Consider the following 13,691-nt stretch of genomic DNA (forward strand, 5'->3'; position numbering starts at 1 on the left):
TGCGTCAGCGGCGTGTTCTCATGATGCCGCGACCATGACATAGCGTGAGGCCCTGTATCGAGCTGCCGCCGCTAGTCGTGTATCCGTTGCTATTCGCTTGCGAGCGCTTGAGTAGCGGCGCGCGAGCGCGTCTCTTTCGTATTTTGAATGTTTCGCGCGCTCGTCTTTCTCGAAAAAAAAAAAAAAGAAAAGCTATGTTAAGCTGAGCACGAAACAAATGCTTGATTCGGAGGTTACTTGAGGTGCCCTACAACTTTGCAATGGATATATTTGCGATTCAAGTAATAACTAAAACGTTCACTAATTAAAAACAATACTTCGTGATGGACAAAAATACTGGCTGTAAGTATACATGACTACGGCTACTATGCAGTCTGTGCGATTTCTCTAGAGCTCTTGGTTCTTTTTCTTTTTTTTTTAATATTGGTCCAAGTTAACTGGTACACCCGGAATATGCGTTCGACTTGCAGTCAATTTTCATCTGGAGCTTGGGACGTAACTTTTGCAAAATTATTGCATTGGTTGGAGCAAACGTTACTACTCAGTAGCAGGGGTCGTATTCTCAGTGAATTACATGTAAGGGTCATTCCCCATTTGTGTGACGTGAGCTCACTAGATAGTAATGAATGTCCTGCCCACTGGTCAAATCGGCGTCCGTCGAATGCGATATGCAGGGTGCATATATCATATGGACCGCAAATAAAGACGGGGACAGCGGAAGAGAACACAAAAACAACACGGTGTGTTGTTTTTGTGTTCTCTTCCGCTGTCCCCGTCCTTGTTTGCGGTCAATTTGATATGCAGTGAACACCAACTAGGACAAACTGAAGTCCTTATACAGGCCTGGTGTCCTGGCCAGAAGCCTTCCCCTGATTACAAACATGCAGAAGGCAGAAAATATGACACATAGACACATCTTTTATCTTTAATGGCATGTGACATATTCAATTAAGTTTTTGTGTATACATACTATTTGGATGCAACATTTCCGGAAAGATAAATCGGGCGTGGTGGGCCCAGCCACCGCAGTAACCGCGGGCATATAACACTGGATTTCTTCCTTTGGGGTTATGCCAAGGACCAGGTTTACCAAACACCAGTAAACGATATCGCAGCATTACGGCGTAGAATTACTGACGTCATAACACCCACCCATCACGAAATGTTGACCAACACATGGCTGGAGCTGGAATATCGCCTGGATATCCTTCGGCCAACGAAAGGAGCACACGTCGAAATTCATAATTGTGTGTGTGTGCACAAAAACTTGAATACGTGCTCTTCAAGACAAAAATATGTGTGTCTATGTACGTGTCATATATTTTCTGCCTTCTGCATGTTTTTAATCAGGGAAATACTTGGACACCCTGTATATATCAACGAAAGTGATCGACCGACAGCTCGTACCGCTCCAGCTGGAAGCAACTATCGACTGCACAAATATGGGTGTCGCAGTCGTGATGGACGGAGTAGCAGCAGTTGGTTTTGTTATATAGGTGAAAATTGGAGGACGTGAACAGTTGCTCGCGTTGTAACTGCATAGAATTACGGCCGACACCTGAATGGCTGCCAGGAGAGGGCGGTCGGGGAATAGAAGTAAAGATGAGGATACGAGAGAGGATGGATAACACGAGCAAAAGGAGGCTACAGCCACTTGTATATCCCGACCGACTAAGTATTATAGTTCCACTTTAGTTCACGTGTCCCATACGTCGCGCAGCGGCTGCAAAGGAAGGAAGGAAGGTGCTGTCTTCCCTAGAGCATGTTTGGCAATTTTGTTGCTTTCTTGTCTGCCACTGTGCGACATTTCAGCTTTCAATCGGAAGCAACCGTACTTTGATTCGTAGCGCTTTCGCTTCCATATTACCACGACCCAGTCGTGGTCCACGTCCGTCCTTGATCGTGTGTAATTAAAGGGCTGATTATATATAATATATATATATATATATATATATATATATATATATATATATATATATATATATATATATATATATATATATATATATATATATATATATATATATAAAATGTGTGTGTGTGTGCAGGCCTTTTACTCCGGAATCAAGGAAAGGCCGATTCCGTGACTTCCCTCATTTTCGCTGGAGCCGCCATTTTGCCTTCCTTTACGCGATTAAACCGAAGTGAAATCCTTTTAAATAAGTCACTCACTCACTCACTTCGAAATCTCTTTCGGCAGCAAAGCCACATCATGCTTACCTGAATCTCTTTGACGGCTCACGGATGACTCTTGAAAGCAGGTTTCCCTTGACATACGCAAGGAATGCAGTGAAGTACACGAAGACGTTTAGAGGAGTCGTGTTTTATTCTCTCTATTATGGTACACGGTTGACCTCCGTCCACACCGGTCTGTACAAAACGGTCTCTTTCCCATTCCGATTGAGGAGGAGGGGGCAGGGGCAAATGTGAAGTGGTGGTTGGTGGTGGTGGTGGCAAGAAGGTGGGGGGTCGGTGGGACGTGGACACAGAGAGCTAACATATATCACAAGTGGTCGAGAGACGAGTGAAAGTCCGCGGGAACGAAGGACGTGTACACCGACATGGTGCGCTACGCGACGGCCGGCCCGTTTTAGTCTTCCTTGTCGGCGCGCGCCGTCTGTCGCGTCGCGCCGCAGTCGCCTCCCTTTTCCCTCCTCCTTGGGTCTCTGTTAATCTCAAAAAATCTCGTTCGCAAAGCAAAGAGCACCGAACGGGCGCGTACGCGATGTGCACGTATACCTGCGGCGAGCGAAAACCGCGCGCCTCACCTAAGGCATGTAGTCGTGCTCTTTTATCGAACACGTGTAGCGAGCGTGATCTATCGCTAATGGAGGGCTAACCTTGCCGTCTGCGCCGAGGCCTCCGAGACGACCGCCACGGTAACCTACCACTGTCTTCCGTTTTTTTTTTTTTTTTTTCTAGCGCACTTTTCGTTTGTGGTCGTCTCCTCCGAGTCGCGGTGCATGCGAAGCCTTCTGCGACCGATGGGCGGCAATTTTTACACGTCACGCGCTCACGAGGAGGCAACGGTCGTCCTCCATCTTTCCCCACGTTTTCCTTTTTCCTCCCAACTCCCTCGATTCCCAGACTAGGCCGGCTATACTGCCTTCGCTTAGCGGTGCACTTCCGATGAAGAATATCTATTTATCTTTCTTTTCCTTTCACGCAAAGTAGCACATCAAAACAATAATACGCCAGATCTGACATGTACACACGATCAAGCAGTGAGGGAAAAAAAAATGTGTAAGACGACCACGAAAGAAGGCTCAACTATACAACAGAAGTGAGCAAAATGGATAAAAAAAAAAGTCATTTCGAACATCCCTACGTTGAGAACACACAACGCGTGCAGTAGTGGTACACGAGCTGTATTTTCTCTTTTTCTTTTTTTGCCCAAAATGCCGCTCTCTCGGTTTTAAATTAACAGAAGTGGTGGGCACACACACATAGGAGAAAGACAGGATACAGGAACTGGGAATGAGATGGTACACGTGATGGCTGTGCGTTCCGACGACCGTCGTTTTTTTAAATTCCCGGCAGAGCTCACACGACGAGCTTTTTGAAGCCAACGCCGTCCTAAGCTTTTCGCAGAGTTGTTTACATATGTATATTTTTTTGTTCGGGCTCGTGTTTTTTCTTGGAATGGTGGGTGCGGCCGGCGCGCAACTTCCAGACGACGCCCACGCATAGCAGACGAAAACTGGGCCCACTATGGAGGGGGGCACGGCCGACACCACCGTATTTGGTTAGTTCCGTATCCTCTAAAGATCATTATATTAATGAATTCCTATATTGCACACCCGGGAAAAAAAAAAAACGGTCTCTTAATACGGGCACGGAGCCTCGGTATAGACACTTAAAACTCGAGAAAGGCCACACAAATGAAATAAACAAGGGATGTGTGCGTTAACTTTTTGGGATGAAACCGTGCACGGCACGCGCCTGACGTCTGCGACGTGCGTGTTTTCTTCTTCGGATACATAAGACGCGCCTTACATTGCAATGTCAATAACTGTAAGAAAGCTCTGGGAGCATTCAAACGAAAAAAAAAAGAAACAAGAAAAGGAAAAGAAAAAGAAAAAAAGGGATTGACCGGAGCAATACGAAAAAAAGAAAAAAAAAAACAGGACCAGAGAGGAAAAGTTGAATTCACCGCTAACGAGAACATGCACTACTACAAGTTTCTGAGGTCACACAATTCACTAACGAAGAGAGTTGTTCACGTTTTCCCCGCACGGCTGGAGTCTTCTCATAGTCGCCCAACAGTTCGTGCAAAGAAGGGGGGCGCGCACAATTTTTCATTTCGTTGGCTTTGTTTTTCCCCCCTTGTCCGTCTAGTTCTTCTTCTTCTGGGCTTCGGGGGCAACTGTGGGGGGAGTGAACAGGGGAGAGAAAGAAAAAAAGAAGAAAGGAACACAAAACTAAAGCACTGAAACCAAACAAAACACGTACGCTACGAACTGAAAATACCAAGAGTGCTAAGTGCATGCGCAACTGAAAGAAATAATGAGGAAAGACCGAAGAGAGCAAAAGCAGGAAAGGCGTAGTGCAGACAAAGAAATGACAGAAAACAAAAATAGTTTCCTCTCTGGCAAGCGCTGCTACACGACAATATCAAAACGCGTATCGTTTCACGTTAGCAGGGCGTTGCTTGAATAAAGCATGAGCCGCAAACATATGCGCGCTAAGGGTGGTAGGAAATTTTCTGGCTAGCCAAACTGCTTGCTTGGCTGCGACAATCCAAACGAAGCGTATTTCATTCCGGCTTATTCAGCGTGACGTCGCCCGCGGTAACAGCGCACCGCCATATCCATTAGGTGATGGCCACGCCGATATACATACCGGTGAAAGCCCATACCCACAACTGCATTATAGTAAGCATACATGTTTAAAACACGACTGTACCGATCGGATGGATGCGCTTAGGAAGGTTAATCCAGCTCGTGAAGGGGACGCATTCGCATCATGCAAGTCCGTTGCTATGGTGCGCACCGGACGCGCGCGCGCTAATCCTCGAAGCGGAAAAAAAGGGGGGGAGGGGGGAGTGAATCCCGTTCGCACGTAACGCTTCCACTTTCGAATCACGCAGTCACGCAGCGAGCGCGGCCGGATAGCATTGCGATCAAGGGTACCGATTGGGACACGACGTCGAAACACGCACCCGCGTTTCCAGACAGCTGCGAGTCATTCGCAGTCGCACAACCCTGTCGCACAACCGTTTCCTCCGAAAAATAATGCGGCCGGTAACTGCCCACTCGGCACGTACGCTTCGCGATCGTAAACGCTAGTCGTAAAACAGCGAGCGCCCCCGCCATTTGTCCGCCGCACGGATAAGAGACGCGCCGACGCTATCACAGTTCAAAGTCTACCGACTTTCACTTCATTGCGGCCGTAACGTGAATAGCTGCACTGTGTGGCTTCCGCGCAAGGAGCGATCGCGATCGACACTACTACTACCGTTGCTGAAGTGGCGTCGCGCGCGATCGCTCGTGCCGAACAATTTTATTTTGTACGCCTGCTGTCGATGCTGACGCCACGCACCTTACCTTTCGCAGCAGCAGCAACATGGCCATAGAAACTGGTAATGACCACAGATAAAGGGTCTTGCAGTCGCACTCGAGAACACTCGCATAAAGCGAATTATCCTTTATATCGAACACGTGAAACTCGTTGACCAATACTTGCGTAAAATAACTTCCTCACAAATCGGGCCTTCAACTGCCTGTGCCATAAGCCGCTTACGTGCCACAAACGCTGCATAAAGGCTTTTTTTTTTCTTACTTTCTTAAGGTGAACTGGAGCAGGTGTACTCTATCCCGCACATCGAGAACATCGTTTTTAGTGACGCTCAGAAACAGTTAATCGAAAATGCTGCCTACAACGTGCATTTTAAATGAATTTCTTTCTCGCCTTTCTCCACAGTAGACAAAAATCTGTATACAAGAAATACCACTACAGTTTGGGCAAAGATACTGGGACGCAAGCTCATTTGTTATAATCGAGTTTGGCTGCACAACTAAAGCTTACATGGCACACTAACTGCTGTTAAGTTGTACCTCTGTTACAGTCTACCACCAGTTATGTACATTTACAAGACAAACCTAACAGCATTTACATATGCAGTTGCTATGATTAACAAAATAAGTGCAGTTAGATTTCTCATGTAACATAACTGCACCAGGCCCTAAGAGCTTAAACATAGTTAACACGGCTGTTTAACCGATGTGCATTGAGGGCTTGCACAATATGATCAGTTTCACCAGTCTGCCTCCAGGCTCCTCACAATAATTCCCTAACGTTCATGAAAATTTTCTACTTTCATGGCCAGTGTAATGCAGTAACGAGTGGGCTACCATCAATGTTCAGCAACCTTCAAGACCAGCTACTAATCGCTTTCATACGACACTGGTAGAACAGATAAGTGCGCAGAAGGCACCTAAGTTCTTTTTACTGGAGCCCGTAGGTTTACCATACCATCGGTATATCTTTGCAAAAATACAAAGGGCGAAAGATGAGCTCACACTTTACATAACAAAACTTAGTTACCAGGTGCCCTAGTATATGCAAATTTTCAGAATTCACTGCCATCACATCGATAGGTAGCCCACACAAACGAAGCGTACATGGCCTTTCATGAAAAGCAGCCAAGAGAAAAAGAGGAGTAACAAAGCGCAGGAGACAATGCTTGCAGTCAGAGGTAGAGTGGGTGTCGAAGGAGAAGTGTAAGGTGCTAAAATCCTAAGGACAAACTGGGATGAACTCTGGGCTGTACCTGGGCCAGTCATGCATTTCTTCCTTGGAGGGGGCATAGCGGGACGCGTGCGGTATGCACTCTGATCCGATGCTGTTAGAACAAACGAGCGAAGAAAAAAACCAAACAACCCAGGTGATTCACGAGCAGCTGTCAAGGCACACCCCCTCACCACAAGGTCTGGCACCACCTCTTCTCGACCAACCTGGCCAATGGGGGGTAGGCACCCTCGTGACAAACGTACACTCCATAATGGAAAGCTTATGCATCTCATTAAATGGCAAACGCAAAATTAAGCACCAATTACTACCCAAAGAATTTGCCGATCGACACATACATTTCTGCTGCTGGACTGCCAGCACTTGTCAAAAAACACTGCAAGTCCGTGCTCGCAATGGCTGGTAACTAGCAAACCTGCACCTCACAATATTAGCTGTAGCTTCCCCTGTAACTAATGCAGTTATACATGGTCCTGAATATTTCACTGTGCCTGTTCGAAAAAACATTTTGCACTCACCACTGCACTGTTCTTGCTCAAATTTTGCAGCAAGATCGCACTTTGGAGTGCACCTCATTTATTATAACACTTAGCACAGTTAACTGCCTGGTTTTTAAGAAAAAATTGCAAATTTGCTGCGCATGTGGGGATGCAAGCTGCTGCCGCGATGGTGCAAGCATAAACTTGTGTCGCCGCCTGCTGTCAGCTGCCCAAAGCAGCGTTTCAGGGAGGGCAGTCGCCTGTTCCAGGAGCGGATCACACGTGGCAGCGCCAAGTGTTGTACTAAATAACACAGACTCCAAAATAAGATCCTTCTGCAAAATTTGAGCAAGAACAGTGCAGTGGTGAGAGCAATATCTTTTTTTTCAAACTCTCGCAGTGAAATACTCAGGACCCTGTAGATGTCACTAATGGCATTGTAGCCCCCAGATGTGTCGGTACAGCAACACGTGCATTTCACTGGCAACTTTCAACACAGAAGTTAAAAGACTGGTAATATTTCATCCACAGTGAATCGCACATGGGGACAGGAAATATTTTTGGTCAAACGTTAAATTCGCAGGCACTTTGTCAAATGTGAAGACTGCATGTAAGCTCTGACACAAGTGGGAACTGCCTTCAGGACCAGTTCACTGCAAACTGGAAGTCACTCACTAAAAAAAAGTCTGCCTTCTCTAAAAATTAAGCCACCTCGGTGCTTTCAGCGACAATGCCACATCACTTAGGCTCCCTTTAGCCAGATGCATAAACTTTCGCAGCAACATGGCGTTTAGCAAGCTTTTAGTAAGCATGCCCCGAATTACGTCAATGTAATCCCTGCAGCTTTGACGACACCAGTGTTTGGTCGAAAAGAAGCCGCTGCCGCATGCCACTGGAAAAGCATTCTCCATTCAGGCCCATGCACCAGCAAACACCGCACTAGCATTTACCCAATTGATGCAAGCAAACTCTTTAAAGGATTAGATGCTGCACACTTCTACAAGAGAGGTAAACAAACAGTGCTTCACGTCAGACAACACTGACAAAATCAGTGCACACTATACACAAGCTGCAACATAACTGCAAACTAGCGCAACTGCACACAAATTCTCTGAACGAAGAAGCCACGGGGTAAACAAAAAAAATGTGTTTATCTAAAAAAAAAAAAGAAGAGACAGTCTATGCAATATCTTGCACAGTAAGACACTCGGTATTTTGATCATTTGCAGGACGCTAATGAAATATGTGCAGACAATCTGCACACCAGTATCGGGACATTTTTAAACAATCTTCGTCACTAAATATGTGTCGGAACGAAATGAAAAAAAAAAAAAAAAGACGAAAAAACATTTTTCGCCATAACGAAAATGTAACCGAAACATCACTTATTTTGTTTTGAAGTGAAACCGAAATACTTGTCGGTTATTGGTTTAAGGGGAAAGCTAGCAATCCGAAACAGACGTCGGGCAACGTCAGCATTAAAGTGCATCTTGGGGGTTCGCATAAGCATGTATCTCAGGCAGGGATAGTGCGAGCAGTAGTTGATCGAGCGCTCCCCTAATCCAAGCGTGCCATTTAGTGTACTAGCAGATTGGCATCATAACAAGACCCAGAGCTTGTGCACTGACGAGCTTATTTAGTTTTCTACAGGTACAACCAAAGTTGCATCATTCATTTATGCTCATTTTATCGGAACAGCAGCCTCGTATTTCGCAGAGTACGCTCGATGACGTGCTGCTTTTGAGATCATGCTCTGCATTGACCCAAGGTTCCGAGCATGATCAGAGAATTCCCAATTCACTTATTGAGAAAGCATTTATTATGATTACGTTGTTTTGAAAATTCTTGGATGAGAACCAAAACCATTATCAACTGTTATGGCAAATTTTTTTTTCATTACAGAGCAGACATGGAAATGAACTTTTTTTTCACCGGTACAAAACTAAAACCAGAACGAAAAAATTTTTTTCCGGCACCCTGCTACATAACGCAATACTGTCAGGAATATCAGCCAAATATTCACTGGGAGCCTAGTTTCACATAAAGTACTGCCTGCTTTTCCTTCTCAATTTTCTAAAAACAAGTACTTAAGCACTTGCCCAGTGCTTTCTCTTTTTAGCACACCAAGAACTGCGAGATTAAAAAAAAATCTATATACAGAATGCCATGCAGCATGCGGGTCAACACATCTAAGCAACAGCAAAGGCGTGAAGTTAGATTGCGACCAGCTATCACTGGAAAACAAACTACCTGCAACCTGAATGTACAGCACAAAACTAAAGCTCTATAATGTCTCAAGCACAAGTGTGCGCACCTAGATATGCAAATTACCTCTATTGTCATGACTACTATGTTCTGAAAACTTTTGTGGCGACCAACACGGCAGAAAATGAACAAGCACATGAACACCTAAGCATACAGTTCTGTACAGTTCAAGAATGTCATCTCATTATTAAGAGCACACACCCTCAAATCATTCTGCATGCAAATCGCCGCAGCGCTCGAAGACTCGCCTTTGCTACCACAATGTGGGGAAGCATACAGGCAAGTTAGCGAGGCAAGGCTTGCTTCCCTTAAGTGTCTATCGTCTTTATCTAATGCTGATCCTCAATGTAACCGACAACCGACCATCACCTGAACCTCAACAGTAGAACCCTGCTGATGTGTTGATACAGTTGCCATCTCATCAAGCAGCAATTTAGGCTATGCCATTAGCATGTTCACATACAGTTGAATCCTGCTACGTCGAATTCTGCAGTGCCTTCCTGCACAACCATGCTTGCAGAGTCCTGGCACAACATTCTGATCTGCCAAATAAATACTCAGTGAGAGCAGTGTTTATCACAGTTCTTGCATACAGCAATTTAAGAAATACTGAACGGCAATATCGTAGAAAGTGCGCACAGCAAAGACGACCTACGGGCATTACCTGTGCATCGATGTGCCACGTATTCCTCCATGAAGTGCAATACCTACACTGATTATTATTGACGCTCTAAACATTATGCTAAGCATGCTCAACGATGGAATTACCAAGCACCGACTCATGCAGACATGTCAGTGGTGCTGTCCCCCCACCACCCCCCTCCCAAACAGTCAGAAAAATGAAGAGGTACAGTCAACGCTAATTTCCGCAAGCAGAATTCGTTAATGTGTTTTCATGTTCCCATCACCTGCGTTTTCATGTTCACATCCCCGCCATGCTCTTTCTCTCTTCTTTGTTTATTTACAGGCTCCTGATGTCAACAACAAATATTTTTTTTTCTTGAACATGCCTGAATTTTGGTGAAACAGGATTGAACTGTAAACATTTTTGGTCTTCTACATATCATCCGTATAGTGTTATCAAAAATGTCTTATAACAGGGTTCAACGATATAATTAAGAAATAACCTGTTCACAACTAGCTGCATTTACATTATTTAGGGTGATGGCGGAAAATCATTAGAATCTTGTATGCTGCCGACTGTGTGTGCAACAGCTACCAGTAATGCGGCCACATCCTTGAATGCAGTCTCTAAGCTGCACAACGCATTCATGTCAACGGGTATCGCAAACTGGCATGCACACACACTATCACACACTCACTCACTATCGCACACTCACTCACTCACACACACACGCACACACACACTGAAGAAAAATACAAACAAAAAGGATCACCAGAAACGAGACAGAAAAAGAAAACCCCAAGCAAGGTGCGAGAGCGGCAAGTCTGGAAGGCAGCATGCCCTATAGCATGCAGTTGACAGCAGTGCCGAGAACAACCACCAATTCACCCAACAACTGACGAAGACCACGGTATGCAGGCTGCAGTATGCACTTCGTTAATTAAAAGGTGCCAAACAAGGCAACCGAGCACCTGTCTGCACAGACCCTTGCTTGCATGAGGCTAGCCAAACTGCGCAAGGACGAAGTTTGCTCGCGTCGTTTTCGCACCAAGCTTCCTACAAGAAACAACTCAACAAAGACAACAACAAGGGGGTCAAAAAAGTAGTTTTTTTTTTCTTCTTCCATCTCGGCTTTATTGATGCCACTTGTTTCTGTCTCCTCTTTTCAAGCCCATTGCTCACTTTTTTTCCCATTCGGTGTGTCATAAAAAAAATTAAAAAAGACAAAAAGCACTCCACACAGTGTCTTAGGTCTGTTGCACTTTCACAATAACAAAAATTTAGGCGAAAAAAAAAGAAGTCAGACAAACAGCGAGGTTGACGAAACAGATTCGGCGCAGCCGCTACATGATGCCACAAAGCAAGGAAAAAAAACATGACGAGCACGGGAAACGAGAGACGAACAGAAAAAGAAGAGCTGACTGCTTCCCAACAATGCGGCACACACAACAAACTCTTCTGTACACAAAGCTGCCACCACTTCTTGTCCTCTCCAAAGCCACAGCAGCAGCAGCAGCAGCAGCAGAAGCAGCACCAGCAATGAACAATGCGAAAAACCGGCGCACAGCCAAGGCTTCTCGAAATCTATCAAACTCAACAAAAAACGTTGCAAACCGGAGCATGGAAACACCGTCGCGCTGCGAACAATTAAATGGCGATGCTAACAAGACCAGATCACACTTCAGCCAGAGGTTTTCCTCCTACCTTCATTGTGCAACAACAGTCAGAGGGGGAAAAAAAAGAACGAAAGACGAATGGATCAGAGACTGGGCTACCCAGTTCTGTGGCAAACGTACAACGAGGATACGCAGATTCGTGTGAAGAGTGAGACAGTTGTGACGGCGCACATTCCGGCCTTCAAAACAAGCTTCCATTGGCTATTTACAAGGCAAACCATACAACGAGGGACAAATCCAGACCCCCTGTTGTGACCCCAAAGGCAACCCACCCAACCACTGAAGCTAAAAATGAAAGCTCCCTGCGCTGCCTAGATAGCACTTGAAGACTCACTTTAAGGCTAGCCACTAGGACATCGAGAGAATGCGCCGGAGAGATAGAGAGAGACAACGAAAGACTGCATGCCGCAGCAGCAGCACCATCTCCTCCTCCTCCCAGAAAACACTGAAGTTCTTCCTGTCGCACAAGCACGTGCTACAGCTAAGACCAGTCACACCAGTAGCGAGGCCCCTCAAATCCAGCCAATTTCAGGCGGCAGCTGCACGGCTATCGACAGCGCCCGTCATTTCCAAAGTCTAGCGCACACACAACTTCAGTACCCCAAGACTTCCTCGCCTTCTATGCGCAGGTGCGTTCCATTTGCACCGATGCAAGCCGAATGCTTTTGGGGTTTGACTGGCCCCAGAACTTTAGGGGATGGGGCTATTCGCAGAAACAAGAGGTGCAGCCACCACCTGAAAGGTGGGATCACAACACGCGAGAGGCGCTCGCTAAGATGTTAGGTAGTTGGGAGGAAAGGGGGCATTCAAAACCGTCAAGAACTAGGAGAAAAGAAAAAAAAAAGCGCGAGGGACAGAGTAGGTGAGACAGGTCAGTTGTCAGTTCAGTGGTGGTAGTCTGGCCAAGGAGCAGCAGCAGTCCCAAACGCATCACAGGGAGAGCGAGGAGAAGTCAAGGTATTGAATGAAGCTGATGAGGGTGGGAGAGAGAGAAAAAAAATGAAAAACAGGACCACAACAATCCAGCTGGAGGCGTTCGAGGAAAAGAAGGCAGGCGCCTGGGGTAAAGGGGATGGTGGTGACGAGAGGAGTGGCTTTCTTTTTGCTCAGATTGGGCAGTAGAGGGCAATGGCCAGAAATCCCACCCAGGTGCCCATCAGGAGGGAGAGTTCATAGTAATACTGTGTACCATCGATGAACTTGCGGGCGATGAACTTCATCGTCTCGTCGAGGATGATGACCGGAATGGACATCTTGAGGACAGCAAACCACTCGGCCACAGACAGAGGGCACACAGAGAACACCGTCTGCGCAGCAGGAGGAAAAAGAAAAAAAAAAGTCAGCGCTGGCCATGGATGCAGATCAATTTTAGGACAAAAATGGGAGACTGCAAGCGATGCGCAATGGCTACCTGTACTCGGTTAAACGGACCTCAAAGAGAATGCTGCAAAAGATACTACTTAAAAGACAGTCACCACTGTGCATGTACAATGCAACATGTGAAATATACAGTGTGCATCCATTTCACAGTGTGTACTATTGATGTTAGCTGTTTGCATATTTGAGATAACTGTGACAGTCTCTAAAACATTATTTTATGAAACCACTGATAGTTCATGCGGAATAAAGGAACAAAACTTCACTTACATATGGTACAGCCTAGAATAGTCCACCACCAACTGTTCAACCATTAGCACTTGCTGTTGATCGCCACTAACAATTGCAAGAACATGTACCGTTCGAAGGAAAACACTATAGAAGGGATTAGCCCTGCACTATAACCAACTGTGTACAGAGCTTGCACTGATAAGTACTGGAAATAGACATGAGCTTTATGAATACGTTACTTCACATATAGTGCTTTTAAACAGCCAGGTGGTCTGTTCCCGATGTTCG

General features: G+C 45.8%; 1 protein-coding gene across 8 annotated transcripts in view; it reads right to left on the reverse strand.

Moving 5' to 3' along the window:
• Nucleotides 1-2,303: 2,303 nt before the first annotated feature.
• The window catches only part of SERCA (ATPase sarcoplasmic/endoplasmic reticulum Ca2+ transporting SERCA), a 148,364-nt gene continuing 136,976 nt past the window's right edge, over nucleotides 2,304-13,691 (reverse strand). For 6 of the 8 annotated variants that reach the window (XM_075685934.1, XM_075685937.1, XM_075685932.1 and 3 more), the window contains 3 exons: nucleotides 12,985-13,102; nucleotides 6,773-6,844; nucleotides 2,304-4,366 (listed from right to left, as the gene is read on the reverse strand). In XM_075685934.1, coding sequence (XP_075542049.1) covers nucleotides 4,335-4,366; nucleotides 6,773-6,844; nucleotides 12,985-13,102 — 222 coding nt within the window. In that variant the 3' untranslated portion in view covers nucleotides 2,304-4,334. Of the gene's footprint in view, nucleotides 4,367-6,772; nucleotides 6,845-11,213; nucleotides 13,103-13,691 lie in introns of those variants that run through there. The other 2 variants (XM_075685940.1, XM_075685939.1) reach the window with 2 other exon arrangements.

Source organism: Dermacentor variabilis, chromosome 3, assembly GCF_050947875.1.
Source record: "Dermacentor variabilis isolate Ectoservices chromosome 3, ASM5094787v1, whole genome shotgun sequence".
NCBI classification, from domain to species: domain Eukaryota; kingdom Metazoa; phylum Arthropoda; class Arachnida; order Ixodida; family Ixodidae; genus Dermacentor; species Dermacentor variabilis.